General features: G+C 36.3%; 1 protein-coding gene across 1 annotated transcript; it reads left to right on the forward strand.

Annotated features, from left to right (window-relative positions):
- Nucleotides 1-8,698: 8,698 nt before the first annotated feature.
- LOC146328260 (P2X purinoceptor 5-like) lies at nt 8,699-18,133 on the forward strand. The gene is made up of 11 exons (XM_084716370.1): nt 8,699-9,034; nt 9,944-10,094; nt 10,861-10,932; nt 14,296-14,371; nt 14,723-14,819; nt 14,954-15,034; nt 15,158-15,299; nt 16,055-16,191; nt 16,385-16,478; nt 16,746-16,811; nt 16,927-18,133. Exons 1-11 carry the CDS (start codon nt 8,832-8,834, stop codon nt 17,050-17,052), a joined length of 1,245 nt encoding a protein of 414 aa, XP_084572496.1. The 5' UTR covers nt 8,699-8,831; the 3' UTR covers nt 17,053-18,133.
- Nucleotides 18,134-18,773: the final 640 nt, after the last annotated feature.

Consider the following 18,773-nt stretch of genomic DNA (forward strand, 5'->3'; position numbering starts at 1 on the left):
GACCTGTAACCCTTCAATTTAACCTTGGAACTAATAAGACTTTTAAATATTGGCGACTTAATGTATCCATGCTGTCTGATTCTATCATACGGGAGAGAATAAGTAGAAAACTTAAGAACTATTTTGAGACAAATAATAATGGGAGTGTTTCGCCATCAGTTTTGTGGGATGCAGCAAAGGCTGTAATGAGAGTAAAAATTATTTCAATGTCAGCTGCCCTAAAGAAACATCGACTGGAAAAACAGCTTGATCTTGAAAAGGAGATTAGAATATTAGAAAGAAAACATAAACAGTTTAGAGATGAAAAGGACCTAAAAGCTTTGCAAAATTGTTAAAAAAAAATTAGATGAACTCTTGACATACAAAGCAGAAGGGCAAGTAAGCTGTTGGCATTCCAGCTTCGCAAAATACAATCAAGTTGGATAGTCCCAAAGATTAAGCATCCAATTACAAATTTGGTATTAATGCAAACACAAGAAATTGCCAATGCCTTTGCTGCATACTATAAAGACCTTTATGAAAGACAAGAATTGGAAAATAAGGAAGAAAAAATTTAAAAATGTTTGGATAACCTTCAACTCCCCAGACTAACAACTAATCAAGTAGAGGAATTGTCCTCTCCTATTACTGAGCAGGAGATTTCAGAAATTATTCGGCTGCTTAAAAATAATAAATCACCAGGTACAGATGGGTTTCCAATTTTATAAATGCTTTACTGACCAGTTAACCCCTTTACCATGTGAGATCTACAACCATGCCGTATTCAAGAATGACCTGCCAGGAAGCTGGTCGGAAGCTATTGTCTCAGTAATATACAAAGACCCCACTCGATGTAGTTCTGATAGACCTATAAGCCTGCTGTGCAATGACTTGAAAATATTGACATCTATACTTAATAAAAGATTGCAAAAATTATTAATCCAGATCAGACAGGATTTATTCCTGGACGCCAGGGTATAAACAACATTAGAAGAACTTTAAATCTACAATCAGTGGCTGGATCCAGTGGAGAACCATCAATGCTTCTCAGCTGGGATGCTAAGAAAGCATTTGATAGAGTTGACTGGCTGTATCTGGAACTAACACTGAAATGTGTGGGATTTAATGATACATTTACTAATTGGATAAAAACCATATATAAGAACCCCAAATCTAGAATCAGGGTCAATGGTCACTGTTCTCAGTTTTTTGAGCCACAGAGATGTTCTATCTCTTTCGCTATTTGCAATTAGCATAGAGCCATTAGCGGAGATGATTAGATTAAATCCACAAATACAAGGAATAGATGACCAAAAGGGTACTACACACAAAATTGCCTTATTCGCAGATGATATTTTACTTTACATAACAAACCCCAAAAACTCAACCCCAGTTGTAATAAACAGTCTAAAAAAGTATGGAGAGTTGTCGGGGTACAAAATAAATGAGACCCAATCAGAAGCTATGATGATAGTGTGAAGTTGGCCATCTCATTTGAACAGTATAGCACCCTTCCACTGGGCAAGTGAAGGATTTAGATACTTAGGAATCATTTTAACCCCCAAGACCAGTCAGTTATATCAAGCCAATTATGGGAAACTAATTTCACAAGTCAAATCAGACATTGCTAGATGGGAAATTCCACCTCTGTGTTTACTGCGATGAATAGAGACAGTTTGCATGAATGTGCTACCAAGATTTCTCTTTCTGTTTCAATCTCTACCCATACAAGTACCTGCAACTACTTTCAAGATGTTAGATGAACTGTTATCAAGATTTATCTGGCAGAAGAAAAGACCCAGAGTTAGGCTAAAAACACTCTTTTGCCAAAACACAAAGGTCTTAAATCTTAAAAACTATTATTGGGCAACCCAATTACGGATATCAGTGAATTTGATTAATAATGACTCGGACACAGGATGGGTACAGATTGAACAAAATTCAATTCCAGAGACCCCTCTCCGATCAATAATATTTTTGGGGAAAGCTCGCTGAAAAAAAAATATAGAAATAATAGAAAATAGAAAAAAAATTGCCGGGAAAAAAGTATATATCAAATATTTATAGAATTTTGCAATTGGAGGAGGCAGGAGATACTTCATATATAAAGGAAAAATGGGAGTTGGAAGCTAATGTTATTATAAATTATGAAGAATCCTGTTAGATATTTGTGCAAATTTTTTGTCAAAATTAGAAAGTTGAAATCTTGAGCTGTGGCCAAAAATGTGTTTAGTGAGGTCACAGTGACCTTTGACCACCAAATTCTAATCAGGTTGTCTTTGAGTCCAAATGGACATTTGTGCTTACTTTGAAGGAATTCTCTCAAAGTGTTCTTGCTTGAGATATCGCGTTCACAGGAAAAGGATGGATGGATGGACCACGTGAACACATAATGCCTCCGGTCAGTGTGGTCAGTGCGGTGCGGAGGCATTTATTTACTTATCTATTTATTTATGTATTTATTTAAAATGCACTAAGTACATTTAAAAACATAAATGTCACTATTTGATGTACCATACCAGATTAAAGCTTAAAGCTAATTCACATCTGTAGCCCCTGTGGTTTCTTTCTTCTGGACACTGAGCGGCTCAGTTCACACATGTGGCTCACCTGGATTTAGGACTGAGGTACTGGCAGGATCGGGTCTCGTTCAGCTAATAGAAACATTTGTGTTCACACATGCAGCTCCCCCAGGCAGTGTCTTTTTGCAGGCTATAATTGTGTATTGCAATAGTAATGCATGGTTGTCACAAAATCCCACAGCACGCCTGAATTTGACTCACTATTTGGAACCACTGCATTAGGATCTCTGGTTGAATATTTTGTTGAATTTTGTTGAAAGAACACATTGAGCATGAATGTCTCCATGCCGGTGTTGTATCCCTTCTGGTTTTCAATTTAACTGATTACTGTCAGGGTGTGTGTGCTCCTGTGAAAAGATTTGTCACACATTCACAAACATATACATGTGTGAGTTTCATGTGGCGCTTCATATGACTGCCACTACAGTTTCATTTTGAAAGTCATAACCAGATGTTCTGCTTGTTGACACTGACTACGGTGAGCGGCGGTAGTATAACTGTGTGTGTGAGCTGCAGGATGGCTGAGAGCTCCCCCAAGGAACGCAAATTCACCTTATTCGACTATAAAACAGAAAAATACGTCGACACCAAAAATAAGACAGTTGGAGTTTTGTACAGACTTATTCAGTTATCTGTCATCGGTTACATTATAGGGTAAGTGCATTAATGCTGTGTTTTTCCACGTTTTTTATTACCTCATTCCATATGTTATAAATTGGCACAAATTACTTAACTGATTGCAAACAATCGTAGTTTACGTCTCTGATGTTGACCCTAATAAATAACTTTTGATAAATAAATACATGTATTGGTGACCGATGAATAACTGTAGGCATTTAATTTCTTATTAATATCATCTCATATTGATGATGATTTTCAGGCTTGATAAAGCTGTAAACTCTTTAGTTGGTGCTATAGTAGGCTACGGTAAGTGACAAGGTTTGTTTGTTTGTTTGTTTTTTACATAATCAGTTGTTGTAAACTAAGTTTTACTAATGTTCAGTGTCTTGTGACTTGTTCAGTGCACTAAAGTCAAACCCATAAATATCGTATCACCTTTCTAGAACAGAAATCACAAAGTGCTCAGTAGTAAAAGTGAAAAGTAACAGGCATAAAATTCAGTCATTGTAAGAGTAAAGAAAGACACGCAAGTCTTATAGTAAAGTTTGTGTACATTTAGTCCTATTTTACCACTTACTGTTCAAACATGTTCAGTCTGGAAGAAGAAAAGAAGATTTGTCCAGTGTGCTGTTTGACTGATACAGACAATAAGTTACACTCTGTTTTCTATTGTCCTCTTTACTGGGAACAGCACAATACTTTGTTTAGTAAAACTGAAAGAAAAACAAAACAGATATTGCTTTTGTGAGTACACATGACGCACAAATGATGATTTCACAAATGAAAGGTTCAGATTAGCTAGCAAGTTACTTGGAGAAATCCTGGGAAATGAGAAAAAAAAATTATCAGAAAAACTGTTGGCATGTAGCAGTTATTTTCAGTGTACTATTCATTTGATTTGATTCTTTATTTCAGATATGTTATATCTCATCATACTTTAGTGGTAGTAATAGTGGTAATCTGTCTGACATGCAGGGGTGGAGGGAACGAATTACAAATACTCACTGTAATTAAGTAGTTTTTTTCAGTACACGTACTTTTGGGAGTATTTTTTTCAAATGTGTAATTTTACTCATACTTAAGTACAATTTACACCATGTAATCTACTTCACTACTTTTAAAATCATAAGTCACTACTGAGTACACCCACGATTTGGTGTTGGGTACTTTCGAAATGAACCGCGCCTAGTAAGGCGAGATCAGGCGGCTGCAGCAGGAGGTGGAAACAAAAAGCTACAATAAAGTTGGATAGTTCTCAGCAAACTTCAGAGAGCAGACAGGAAGAGACACTAACATCCTGTTAGTTTACCTGTAGGTTATCTGAAGTTTGCAGAGCACGTTCATAGCTGAAGCAATGAAGTGTGTTCTTGATCGTTGATTGAAGTAGAAACAGAGATTCCCTTCTTTTACGTGGAACATTTGTTCTTTTATCTGCTTTGTAAAAGGACTTTGAAACTGTTCTTCTGATAAGTCACATATAAAAAAAACTTAATTATTATTATAAGCCACAAGATATCTGCTTGTTGAGCACTGCATAACCGACACCTTTAAAAACTCCAATATTAGAAAATATAATATTTGCAAGATCACGCTGGTCTGAGCTCGATCTCACCAGAGCAAAAGTAATATTGTCTCCATGTGCAATACTCTGCACCAGGGTCCACTGGACCACACACATTGATCTGTGGTAAACCTGCATTGATTAACTCTGTCATCATCCAGGTAACATGTTGTTTTGGCTGATCTAAAACAATCCGTTTCCCGTTAGTTTATCTTGCAAAGAACGCAAACATGCTCATTAATAGTGTTTCCTAGAGGCTGCGGCCAAATAGACCACTACATTGCAGCTCATACAACACAGTTAAAACCAGAAAACCAGAAGAGACACAACACCAGCACAGGGGTCACATGCCATTTATGGACATGTGTCACGGTGTCTCATGCAAACATAAACAAGGCATTAGCTCACCTGTTCAAACTCAGCTTGTTTCTAAATTGTGAGCACATCTGCATCCCAACATTTAGCTCAAAGCACCACTGTGCAAAAATCCAGCCTCACAGAGAGGCTAAACAATAACATAATTGTTTTCCTATCTAAGTCCTCAAAACAGCATGTTCAAACCACCACCATGTGTCTACAAAGAGAATACCGGATATGACTGCCACTACAGTTTCATTTTGAAAGTCATAACAAGATGTTCTACTTGTTGACACTGACTGCAGTGAGCAGCAGTAGTATAACTGTGTGTGTGTGTGAGCTGCAGGATGGCCGGGAGCTCCTCTGATGGATGCAAATTCACCTTATTCAACTATAAAACAGTAAAATACATTGTCACCGAAAGTAAGACAGTTGGAGTTTTGTACAAACTTATTCAGTTATCTATCATCGGTTACATTATAGGGTAAGTGCATTAATGTTGTGTTTTTTTTCCAGGTTTTTTTTTACCTCATTTCATATGTTATAAATTAGCACAAATTACTTAACTGTTTGCAAACAATTATAATATTAATGTAGTAGTTTACATCTATGATGTTGACCCTAATAAATAACTTTTGATAAATAAATACATGTATTGGTGACCGATGAATAACTGTAGGCATTTAATTTCTTATTAATATCATCTCATATTGATGATGATTTTCAGGCTTGATAAAGCTGTAAACTCTGTAGTTGGTGCTATAGTAGGCTACGGTAAGTGACAAGGTTTGTTTGTTTGTTTGTTTTTTACATAATCAGTTGTTGTAAACTAAGTTTTACTAATGTTCAGTGTTTTGTGACTTGTTCAGTGCACTAAAGTCAAACCCATAAATAGAAATAGAAAAGCTGATCTAATAGATTAAGGTAATTTTATTTTCCTATCACCTTTCTAGAACAGAAATCACAAAGTGCTCAGTAGTAAAAGTGAAAAGTAACAGGCATAAAATTCAGTCATTGTAAGAGTAAAGAAAGACACGCAAGTCTTATAGTAAAGTTTGTGTACATTTAGTCCTATTTTACCACTTACTGTTCCAAACATGTTCAGTCTGGAAGAAGAAAAGAAGATTTGTCCAGTGTGCTGTTTGACTGATACAGACAATAAGTTACACTCTGTTTTCTATTGTCCTCTTTACTGGGAACAGCACAATACTTTGTTAAGTAAAAGTGAAAGAAAAACAAAACAGATATTGCTTTTGTGAGTACACATGACGCACAAATGATGATTTCACAAATGAAAGGTTCAGATTAGCTAGCAAGTTACTTGGAGAAATCCTGGGAAATGAGAAAAAAAAATTATCAGAAAAACTGTTGGCATGTAGCAGTTATTTTCAGTGTACTATTCATTTGATTTGATTCTTTATTTCAGATATGTTATGTCTCAACTCTTATCTTACTTAGTTCTTATCTTAAGTTTTATACTTTAGTGGTAGTTGTTTTTAAATCTGTCTGACATGCAGGGGTGGAGGGAACGAATTACAAAAACTCACTGTGATTAAGTAGGTTTTTTCAGTACACGTACTTTTGGGAGTATATTTTTCAAATGTGTAATTTTACTCATACTTAAGTTCAATTTACACCATGTAATCTACTTCACTACTTTTAAAATCATAAGTCACTACTGAGTACGCCCACGATTTGGTGTTGGGTACTTTCGAAATGAACCGCGCCTAGTAAGGCGAGATCAGGCGGCTGCAGCAGGAGGTGGAAACAAAAAGCTACAATAAAGTTGGATAGTTCTCAGCAAACTTCAGAGAGCAGACAGGAAGAGACACTAACATCCTGTTAGTTCACCTGTTGGTTATTTGAAATATTGAGACCACATTCATAGCTGAAGCAATACAGTGTGTTCTTGATCGTTGATTGAAGTAGAAACAGAGATTCCCTTCTGTTACGTGGAACATTTGTTCTTTTATCTGCTTTGTAAAAGGACTTTGAAACTGTTCTTCTGATAAGTCACATATAAAAAAAAAAAGGAATTATTATTTTGAGCCACAAGATATCTGCTTGTTGAGCACTGCATAACCGACACCTATAAAAACTCCAATTTTAGAAAATATAATATTTGCAAGGTAAGGCAATTTTATTTATATAGCACCATTCATATACAAGGCAATTCAAGGTACTTTACAGAACTTGAAAATGCAGTATAATAGAAACATTAAAAGAACATTAAAATTGCGTTTGAGATAATTAAAATCAAAAGCTAAAAGCAGGACAATAAATAGTTTAAAACATTACAGAAAATGCATTTAAAGAGCAAACATAAAACTAAAACAAAAGCAACAGCAGACAAATATAAAAACAATAACTACAGATTATCCTAAAAATATGTAACGTATCCACTTCACTGGTAAGCTGCAGTAAACAGTAATGTTTTAAGACCTGATTTAAAGTTTCAGCTGACCTCAGGTGTTCTGGAAGTTTGTTCCACAGGTGGGGAGCACAGAAACTAAAGGCTGCTTCACCTTGTTTGGTTCTGATCCTGGGAACACTGAGTAAACCTGTTCCAGATGATCTGAGGGGTCTTGGTGCTTCATAACGTACAAGCAAATCAGAGATATATTTAGGCCCGAGACCATTTAGTGCTTTGTAAACTAGTAACAAGATTTTAAAGTCTATCCTTTGACACACGGGAAGCCAGTGCAGTGATTTAAGCACTGGTGTAATGTGCTCCACTCTCTTGGTGTTGGTGAGGATTCTGGCAGCAGCGTTCTGGACGAGCTGCAGTTGTCTGATTGATTTTTTACTCAGACCTGTGAAGACACCGTTACAATAGTCCAGCCTGCTGAAAATGAAAGCATGGACAAGTTTTTCTGTATCTTCCCCAGACAGAAATCCTTTAATTCTTGCTATGTTTTTAAGGTGGTAGTAGGCTGATTTAGTAATTGTCTTTATGTGACTGTTGAAATTTAGGTCTGAGTCCAGAATGACACCAAGATTTCTGGCTTGATTTTTAGGTTTTAGTGTCATGGATTCAAGGTGAGCACTCACTTTTGATCTTTGTTCTTTAGGGCCAAAAACAACTATCTCAGTTTTGTCTGTTTAGTTGAAGGAAATTCTAGCACATCCATGTATTGATTTCATCAATGCACTTATTTAACAGATGTAGGGGACTGTAGTCATCTGGTGACACTGTAATATAGAGTTGTGTGTCATCTGCATAAGTATGGTAGGAGATGTTGCAAGATCACGCTGGTCTGGGCTCGATCTCACCAGAGCAAAAGTAATATTGTCTCCATGTGCAACACTCTGCACCAGGGTCCACTGGACCACACACATTGATCTGTGGTAAACCTGCATTGATTAACTCTGTCATCATCCAGGTAACATGTTGTTTTGGCTGATCTAAAACAATCCGCTTAGTTTATCTTGCAAAGAACCCAAATGTGCTCATTAATAGTGTTTTCTAGAGGCTGCGGCCAAATAGACCACTACATTGCAGCTCATACAACACAGTTAAAACCAGAAAACCAGAAGAGATACAACACCAGCACATGGGTCGTATGCCATCTATGGACATGCCACGGTGTCTCACAGAGAGGCTAAACAATAACATAATTGTTTTCCTATCTAAGACCTCAAAACAGCATGTTCAAACCACCACCATGTGTATACAAAGAGAATACCGGATATGACTGCCACTACAGTTTTATTTTGAAAGTCATAACCGGATGTTCTGCTTGTTGACACTGACTGTAGTGAGCAGCAGTAGTATAACTGTGTGTGTGAGCTGCAGGATGGCCGGGAGGTGCTTCAAGGGACGCGAATTCACCTTATTCAACTATAAAACAGAAAAATACATTGTCGCCAAAAATAAGAAAGTTGGAGTTTTGTACAGACTTATTCAGTTATCTGTCATCGGTTACATTATAGGGTAAGTGCATTAATGTCGTGTTTTTCCACGTTTTTTATTACCTCATTCCATATGTTATAAATTGGCACAAATTACTTAACTGATTGCAAACAATCGTAGTTTACGTCTCTGATGTTGACCCTAACTTTTGATAAATAAATACATGTATTGGTGACCGATGAATAACTGTAGGCATTTAATTTCTTATTAATATCATCTAATATTGATGATGATTTTCAGGCTTGATAAAGCTGTAAACTCTTTAGTTGGTGCTATAGTAGGCTACGGTAAGTGACAAGGTTTGTTTGTTTGTTTGTTTTTTACATAATCAGTTGTTGTAAACTAAGTTTTACTAATGTTCAGTGTCTTGTGACTTGTTCAGTGCGCTACAGTCAAACCCATAAATATCGTATCACCTTTCTAGAACAGAAATCACAAAGTGCTCAGTAGTAAAAGTGAAAAGTAACAGGCATAAAATTCAGTCATTGTAAGAGTAAAGAAAGACACGCAAGTCTTATAGTAAAGTTTGTGTACATTTAGTCCTATTTTACCACTTACTGTTCAAACATGTTCAGTGTGGAAGAAGAAAAGAAGATTTGTAGCAGTTATTTTCAGTGTACTATTAATTTGATTTGATTCTTTATTTCAGATATATCTCATCTCTTATCTTACTTAGTTCTTATCTTATGTTATATACTTTAGTGGTATTCTGTTTTTAAATCTGTCTGACATGACATAGAATAAATATAAAGTTAAATCTAAACTTACTAACCTATAACCATCACAGCATCTATCATAGCAGTACTTATAGTTGACTAATAACTCAAGTGAATATCACACAGAAACTTAAACTCCTCTGGAAATCTGTATTTTCCCTCATGTTTAATGTAAACAATGGGAGAGTTTTTAAATGTTTGCTGTCACTCACAGGTGGGTTTTCATAATTAAGAAAGGCTACCAGGAGACAGACGAGGCCCTCCAGAGTTCTGTCATCACTAAACTGAAGGGAGTCTCTGTGACAAACACCACTGAGTCTGGTGTGCTGGTGTGGGGACCAGAGGACTACGTCATCCCACCACAGGTAATAATAGTTAGACCTTAGCAGCAATATACACGTACTTATTATTAGTGCATGGTCATACTAGTCACTGCTTTTATTTTTAGTTTTTTAGGTAACAAAACATGTTTTTAAACTGCTTGAATTTATAGATGAAGCAGATTTAACTGAACTGCAGTAGTAACAAACATCAATGCAGGCCGGCAAAGCAACAAAAAGTGCAGAATTGCCTGATTCAGGAAGTAGGGTTGTCTGTCATTTTGAGAAATATATTTTAGATGAGAAGATTAACACCACTCTCAAGTCTCTGGGGTAAATGATACCACACCCAGCAGCCCGTTAGATCAGCATGGCAAAAAAAACAAAAAACACCTGTGAACAGGTTTACTGTTTGTTAACAAAGGTAATTACAACATGCACAACCTGATTGGAGAAGCAGGTCAAACAGGTAGCAGATATCAGGCGGATTTCAATCAACCCTCCCCCCAAATCCGCCTATGCAGCTATAATAGATGGAACTATTTATTGATTGAGTTCATATTTGCCATTTAAAGTATAACAATATGTTTTTTTCTTAAGATTACATTATTTACATAATTAATAATGTTTTGATAAGAACTAAACAAGTTAACATTTTGCAATACTGGTCACGTCTTACATTATTTTATCCTTTTAAATATATTCTTGTGTGTTGGTAGGGTGAGGGCTAAATCAGGTGATGATGATGCATTGATGATTGATTGATGATGTCAGTGCAGAAACCAATTGACAGAGTTTCCTCTTCATATAGGGTGAAGCTGCTCTATTTGTTGTAACCAATTTCTTAGAGACGCCAAACCAGAAGCTGGGACACTGTGCTGAGGTAAGAATATTTTGTAGAGATACAAAAGATTGAAATAGTAATTCATGGACTGTATGTAATCAAATTCATGAATGTTTTGTTAATCATTTGTTTCATATTTGATGTAGGGCTGAACAAATTTTATCAGCATTACTGCATGGTCCAGTCCAAAGTTTCATTGCGCAGTTGATAGTCAGAGCCTTTTCTCTGTGTTGTGATTATCTGTGCATTAAAGATAGTCAGCTGCTGAGTTGTTTGAGGTCAAAATCAAGTACCTGCACCTCCATCCACCCTTTGTATAAACAGGTCAGATCAGTTTGTATTGTCACTATCAGTGTTGTTTAGGGTCCTCACCAAAGCTTTACATCTTTTTAAAAAATACACAATAAGCCTGTATCTCACCACCATTCGTTTCTGTAAAGAAAACTAAAAGTTTTTTTTAGTTTAGATTAATATTTAAAACATAAACTTAAAAAAAAGGTCACAGGATAAGTGCACGGTGAAGACCTGAATACAAGCTGTCGTCACAGAGCGTTCAGTCTTTTCTAAACAGCCTCATCCTGCATTAGAAAAGTAGAACGTTAAAACAACCAAAGAGCTGAAAGATCAATGGTGACACGTCAGTGTCAGTGTTATTATTAGGCATTGAATAATAAGAAATATCTATAAAGTATATCATTTAGTCAGATAGCCTGATAGTCACCAGGATGAACCATGTGAAATTTTAGGCAAACATGTTAGTTTGTTGAGCACAAGGATACTGGTGAGTTTTCAGTGAGTTGTTTGTATGAGTAAGCTGGAGGGTATGATGTGCTGTTAAGACACCCCTCAGTTCACTGTTCCGAGCCGTCTGAGACTAACTGTGTTTGTTTTAAGGTTACTTTGTTTGCTCCCCACTGTTTGACGTCTGATCATCTGGAAACTATTCCAGCCGGCCGTTTTGACTGTAGGCAGGAGTATGACTGAGGTTAGAGGAGAGCTGGAAATGACCTGTCCTGTATTTAAGTTTTATGAAAAACGAAAGGTCTCAACACTTAGATCATCTGATACCCAGAGGTGTGTCCAGTCCAGTAGCATTAATTAACAATTTCTCTACATCACAGTATCTTCAGTCTCTTACATTCATATTTCAGATTTTTATTTCAAAGATTAATAGTCCTACTAATCACAACTCAACAGAGTGGCACCATACAAATATAATATAAAGGCTCCATACTCCATTCTTTAAACACTTAAAAAAGAAATTGTTCCCCCATTCTAAATTCAACTTCAGCATTCTACCATGAAAAATTGTTTTAATTTTATGATTTATTTGCTGTATATAGTAATAATAATACTAGTAGTAGTAGCAGTGATAGTAGGGAATTTCAACTAACATCTCTTTATAAAATGATCCATGAAGTAAATTAACCACATAAAAAAAGAAAAATAGGCTACAGAATAGAGCTGGAATGATTAATTGATTCACTGATTATTAATCGACTATTAAATTAATCCCCAACTATTCTGATAGTCGATTAATCCTTTTGAATCATTTTTTGAGAAAAAAATGTCCAAATCGTCTGATTTCATCCTCTTAAATGTGAATATTTCTATCTTTAGTGCTCTATGAAAATAATCGAGTATCTTTTGGTTGTGGACAAAAGAAACTGAAACAAAGATTAACATTTTTTGCCATTTTATTGACCAAATAACTAATTGATTAATCAAGCGGTTAATTGACAGATTGATTGATGATGAAAATGATTGTTTGTTGCAGCTCTACTACATGCAAAAAACAAACAAACAAAAAAACAATGCACATTCAGAAATACAGACAGTTGGTTTAAACTAAGGTCCCACTTCTCGCAGGACAGATAGCCAATCAAAGTTGAGAGTAAAGGGGTGACACTTAAGGTGGCCAGTTAGATTTCAGGGGTGGCCAGTGTCCCCCCAGGCCTTCCCACTAGAGACGTCCCTGCTGTTACAAGCATGGTATCTCTCTTGAGAAGTGATTTCTTTAGCCAATCAGCTACCAGTAACACCACAAATCCGAACAATTTAGAAATAGCAGGATGGAGAAGATAACAAAAATATCATCAGTGACATCTTCTGTTATTATTGACTGTCTTCTGTTCTATTCAGTGAGATGGTGTCTCAGTTCTATAAAACACACTTGAGTTTTGAACATGTCGTAGACTGTTGCCTGCTAAAGTCGCCCTCATTTATAAAGTTGTGGCTCATCAGTGCTTTTGTGGACAACGAGCAGAGAAACAGGCAGTAAGATGAACTATGGCAGATCTGCAGTCACTCTGATTTTTGTAGCACAACAGCAAATGACCCGTACATGGTGGCATGACCATCACAGTCAGGAGAGCACTGGTCTGTATTTTCTTAGTCATAACAAAAGACTTAAAACTTTTAACAAGGGCTGATGTCTCGCTTTTCTTTCTATGAGTGTGTGTGTGTCAGTTACTCTATTCACCATTTCTCTCAGCTGCATCTTCAGCTACAAATTTCCAGAGGGTTCCTGGTATGTAAACTCAGCCTCTGTTGGCCTCCTGCCCCACTGCAATGGCCAAGATGAATAGCAAAGCCCATGCAGGCACTAACCAGCCATAAAACACTGCTCTTGTATACATTTCAGCTCTCACACCAGTCAGAGTACCCGTGCATCTAAAAGGCTACCCCAGACTTCCAGCCAGGCGCTGTCACATGTCACTAAAACAGATTTTAAAGAGGAATTTCTCATATTCTGAATGAATTTCTTTCTAAAATCTATAACCATACAATCAGTCAAGACTGGCCTGTAAACAAATACATGTAAACAGGGAAGCTGCTGCACTATGATTACATTTCTAAACCAGTTTTTGTATTCAAGCATTCATGATGTAAGTGCAGTAAATTAGAAAAACAAAGTTTTTCCCCCTCTTCCATGTAGATCATAAATAACATTATAACATGATTCATTGAAATTGGTTAGGAAATGTAAATGTTACAGTGCATTTCACATAAATTGCGAATGTTGGGACTTTACCTGTTTTAATAATGTCTCATTTCCAATTTTTTTTTTTTAAATAACAACCAGTATATATGATATGTAGGGAAGCCCAAAATTATTAGCTAGTAAATCAAAGTTATGAAATACTTAGTCAAAATTATGAGCTATTTAGTATGTAAAAAATCATGCATTATTATGAATATTTTAGATTCTACTTTACCTGAAATGGGCTTCTGTAGTTATGAGCCTTACCATACTTTACCCTGCAGTATTTGCTTCCTGAATCAGGGATGCTGCTAGAAGATTTTCCATCCAAGATGGTTCGTTTGTGACTTCTGACAAAATGGTAAGTTGTTGTTAAATGTTTCCTAAATCTCCTTTTTTCTTTATTCATTTGTCCTCAGAGCCCCAGGGTGCTGGATGGCCACTGTCACGATGACGCAGACTGTGAAAAAGGAAAGATGGTGGTGGCTGGTCATGGTAGGAAAGAAACATCACTGCTATTAAATAATCAGACCTAAGGCCATTTTTAAAACATAAATCAGCAAGGTTAATTTGTTTCTTGGAGTAATTGAAAGTGAATGCATCATGCACAATAGAAAACAACAGAATAACACAGGTGATTAAAATAAAGTTATACTTTCCCTGACAAGTAGTCAGTTCAAGTCCATGTGCTAAATATCACTGAAATGAAACCTGGAAATAATTGCAGATTTCTCATTTGACCTTACTGTAATCCATATCTTTGCAACAGAAATTCAGATGCAGTGTCTCCTCTCGTGTGATTAGCTGGATGATTTCAGGCTGTCTTATTCTGGTATTTTTCTGAAGGAATTAAAACTGGCCGATGCTTAAGAAAAGATGAAAACTCCACCGGTTCCTGTGAAATCTACGGCTGGTGTCCCACTGAACAAAAATTCAAACCACAGTAAGGAGCACGTCGGTCACATCAGAAGCTCTTGACATGAAGAGTTGGTACATGTTCCACATGTACCGAGGCTTGATGTGAAGTTAGTAGTGAGTCATTGTTTTATTTTTTTTTGTTTTGTTTTGTTTGTACAGAGGGCCTCTGCTGACAAACGCTGAAAACTTCACCATCTATATCAAGAATTTTATCCAATTTCCCAAATTTTTATTTTCAAAGTAAGTTCTGTGTTCAACACTTACTCATCATAAACTCTCTATCTACTGCTTGTTAATGTGGAACAGTTGTGTACAGTGAGCCCTGCAGACTCATAATACACTCTGTGTTTTCTTACCTCTGAGGTCCAACATCCTTGAAACCCCTGATAACTTCTATTTGAGGAAATGTCGGTATGATGAGGAGGTCCACCCCTACTGCCCCATCTTCCGCCTGGGAGACATCACCAGGCGAGCTGGATACAACTTCCGGGACATGGACACATTTGTAAGTATTACGCTTCTTAAATTTTTTTGTGTGGTATTCTTTTTTTCTCCAGGCACCATCGCATCTACATCACAGCTGCCTTAAAACATTTAATGACATCTTAATGACCAAACTGCAACACTTTACTTGAGGTCATGTAAAATATTCATGATGCTAAACTGTTTGATCTGTACTCGGAAGTTGGATTGGTGCATAAAGCTGGGCAATGTAGCTGAAAAATTTGTCATGATATGTTTCATTCCAGTCAATAGTAATAATTGATGATATTTTTAAATGACATATTTTTAATTATTTTTATATTTAAAGACCAGGAGAAAAAAGTTGAATTTTAACTGCTTCATTGATCACACCAATTACTGATACATGTCGCTATCGTTATTGCTGAAGCTTTTCAGTGTCTTCCCTTTTGTTTACTTGCTAGTTAGTCAGGCTGCACTTTAGTCGACTCATTATTTGGGCTTTCCACCACAATAGTTGATGAATCATATGAAAAAGCCATGATGAATGTGAGCAGGACACTGGCAAAGAGAAAATCAGGAAATGCAAAAAGTCAGAGTAATGACTTTATTTTTCAGTTCAATGTTCCTGTACAAACACGTCTCATTCTGGAGTGAGCATCAGTGTCTTGATGTCTCTTTGCCCTGTAGGACTAGTGTAGAGATGTGCACTTCAGGGGAGCCAAACTATTTACTACTGTGATTAATTAACGTGTTTTTAGAAGCCACATGTGATCGAATCTATCCTCTGTTTTCCAGGGTGGATCCATCGGCATCATGATAGATTGGGACTGTGACCTGGACAAAGGCTACTCTAACTGCCACCCACAGTACTACTTTACTCGCCTGGACACCAGTGTCTCCAACAAGACCATCGCAGCGGGACTGAACTTCAGGTGAGACTCACTAAAAACGCTGTCTTGGTCCGTGTAGTTATTTTTCTCGACAACGCATTTAAAAAAAAAAATCATTATTTACAATTAAAAACATATACTCTGACTGGAGAAAATGATCCAGAATCTGTAATTATCATAAATGACTTTTTTGTGTTCTCATGTTTCCATATTTTCCTTTTGTTTCCACAAACAGACACACTCGCTATTTCAAAAATGCTGCTGGTGAGAACTATCGATCTCTATTCAAAGTCTATGGTGTCAGATTTACCATCATGGTGTATGGAAAGGTAAGTAAAATGTGTTTTACAGGATGAATGTATGAAATACGGTCAACTCTGCTGGAGCATTATGACATGACTTCATTGATAAATAAGAATAAGAATAATAAATCTGACTGAAGCTTGTAGGTATCCAGATAATAGGATTAACTATTACTTTATAAAACCCTATAGAGAACTACTTAAAATATATTTTCATAAAAGAGAGACATATTCTTTAATTCTATGTGTTAAGGGTTTTTTTTTTTTTTCTTGTGTTTTTGCTGTTATTTGTAGGCGGGGAAGTTCAGCATCGTCCCAACAGTCATCAATGTTGCATCAGGACTGGCTCTGATGGGTGCTGTAAGTACAACTCAAACTTCGTTAGAATGATTGTAAATGAACTGCACACGATATTTTTTACTTTTATTTTGCCAGTTGTGACAGTCACATCACTGAATAACCCTTCATGTCACAGGGAACCTTCTTCTGTGACATGGTCCTCCTCTACCTGATGAAGAGGGGCGACTCTTATCGAAAGAGCAAGTTTGAAGAATACAGGTATGAAAAGACAGACATGGCTACAGATACCCTTTCTACATAGTTAAACTTCACAATAATGCATCAGATACTTTTCAATGGAAAATCATCAGTTTGTAAGGATACAGTGCTGAATGTGTCTTTGATGTCTTTAATGTTTTTGATTTTTACCACTACAGTTAAGAGGACAAAGGTGTGTTTGACTTAGGGATGAACTGTCTCTAACAGATCTAGCTAGTATAATTCTGTTATGACATTTGTCTTATATGCAAAAATCATGTTGCTTTCTTACGTATTTCTCATCACAGTCTGGCTCTCTTCCACAGACTGGAATCATCTGAAGACAAAAAAGGCCAAGAAGAGACAGCACTCTGCCATTGTTTGTCACAACAAGTAGAATGATAAATATAGTGTTATAAAAATGACATATACAGTATAATGAATAGCCATAGAGGTATGACGGGGCCCATAGAGCATGTATATATGTATATAGGATCCAGAATTGTCTTGCTATGCCCCTGACTTCAGAACAGAAATTAAAAACATTCATGAACAGATATTCTGTTAAGTTTATACCAGGTTTAGCCATAAAATGAGCATGTTTTAGCAACACTTTCTGAAACTGATGTTCTTGCGTGCACATCACTTTTAAGTTGATAAGATTAAGTTGTATAGATGTTTGTTTGTTTGTTTTTTTGTTTAAGAAACATACATTTTGTGTTATATTTTGAATATTCTACGTGGAAAATATTGTTGAAAATCAGCCAAATATCAAGAATGAAGATATGACATTTTTAGTCATGTAATTCTGATCATCTGACTGCTAATTTTTCATTTTACAACTGTTTTGATACTCGGTCAGATTGTAAGAACCTGCATTCAAATCTCAGCGACAACATAAAACAAACAGTTTTCACTTAAATTCAAATAAGCATATTTTTAAGGAAATGCAGCTTTTCTATATAATCATCATTGTGTAAAGATCATATTTCTGATTGTTGATTGTGTAAAAGGACACATTTGTCTTTCAGTCATTTGCTGACTGACCTTAAAGGTGAAACAGGAATAATGATAAACTGACTTTGCAGAGTATATACGTACTGTAATATTGCATGTATTTCATTTAAATGTCACTGTTTAGACCTAATGCCTCATGCAGTGGCTCAGTGTTTATGACATGGTTCTTCATGTTGCAGAGACTCTCATTAAACTATCACAACCCACACTAACCCCGCAGACCCGCACAAGCACAGTTAACTCATGACTCATACATGAATCCTGCATTAAGTGCCAGTTTTCCTGCAACATACTTGTGTCCTCAGAGTGCTCATTCATCATTTTATATTTCTTATGTGATTTTGTTCGGTCAGATGACCAACTAAACTTTTTTTTTATTCTTGGGTACAGAATAAAGTTCTGATTGTAACCTAAGTGAATGGTCAATTAAAGATTTTAGTAAAAAACATGATGTGGTTTCCTGCATGTATCATGACTTAATTCTTTATGATAATGCTAGTAAAACACAAGAGTTTTGCATGGAGTTGTAGCGCAAGATGCTGATGTAACACATGCAAAATAAGCTCAAACACACTGAGGCCTCAGGGTGTCTACACAGGATCAGAGGCAGAGTTTCTGTGTGACAGATTCTGTATCGGCTTCTCTTCATCATGACATTAACAGTTCTTGTTTATAGATTGTATAGATGATACGGTGTGATGATGAAGAAGTGGTGCTGAGCTGAGCTCCATATTAAGTCTTAGGGACATCAGAGCTCCAAGAAATATC

This window comes from Lutjanus erythropterus, chromosome 4, assembly GCF_056507025.1.
Source record: "Lutjanus erythropterus isolate fLutEry1 chromosome 4, fLutEry1.hap2, whole genome shotgun sequence".
NCBI lineage: Eukaryota > Metazoa > Chordata > Actinopteri > Lutjaniformes > Lutjanidae > Lutjanus > Lutjanus erythropterus.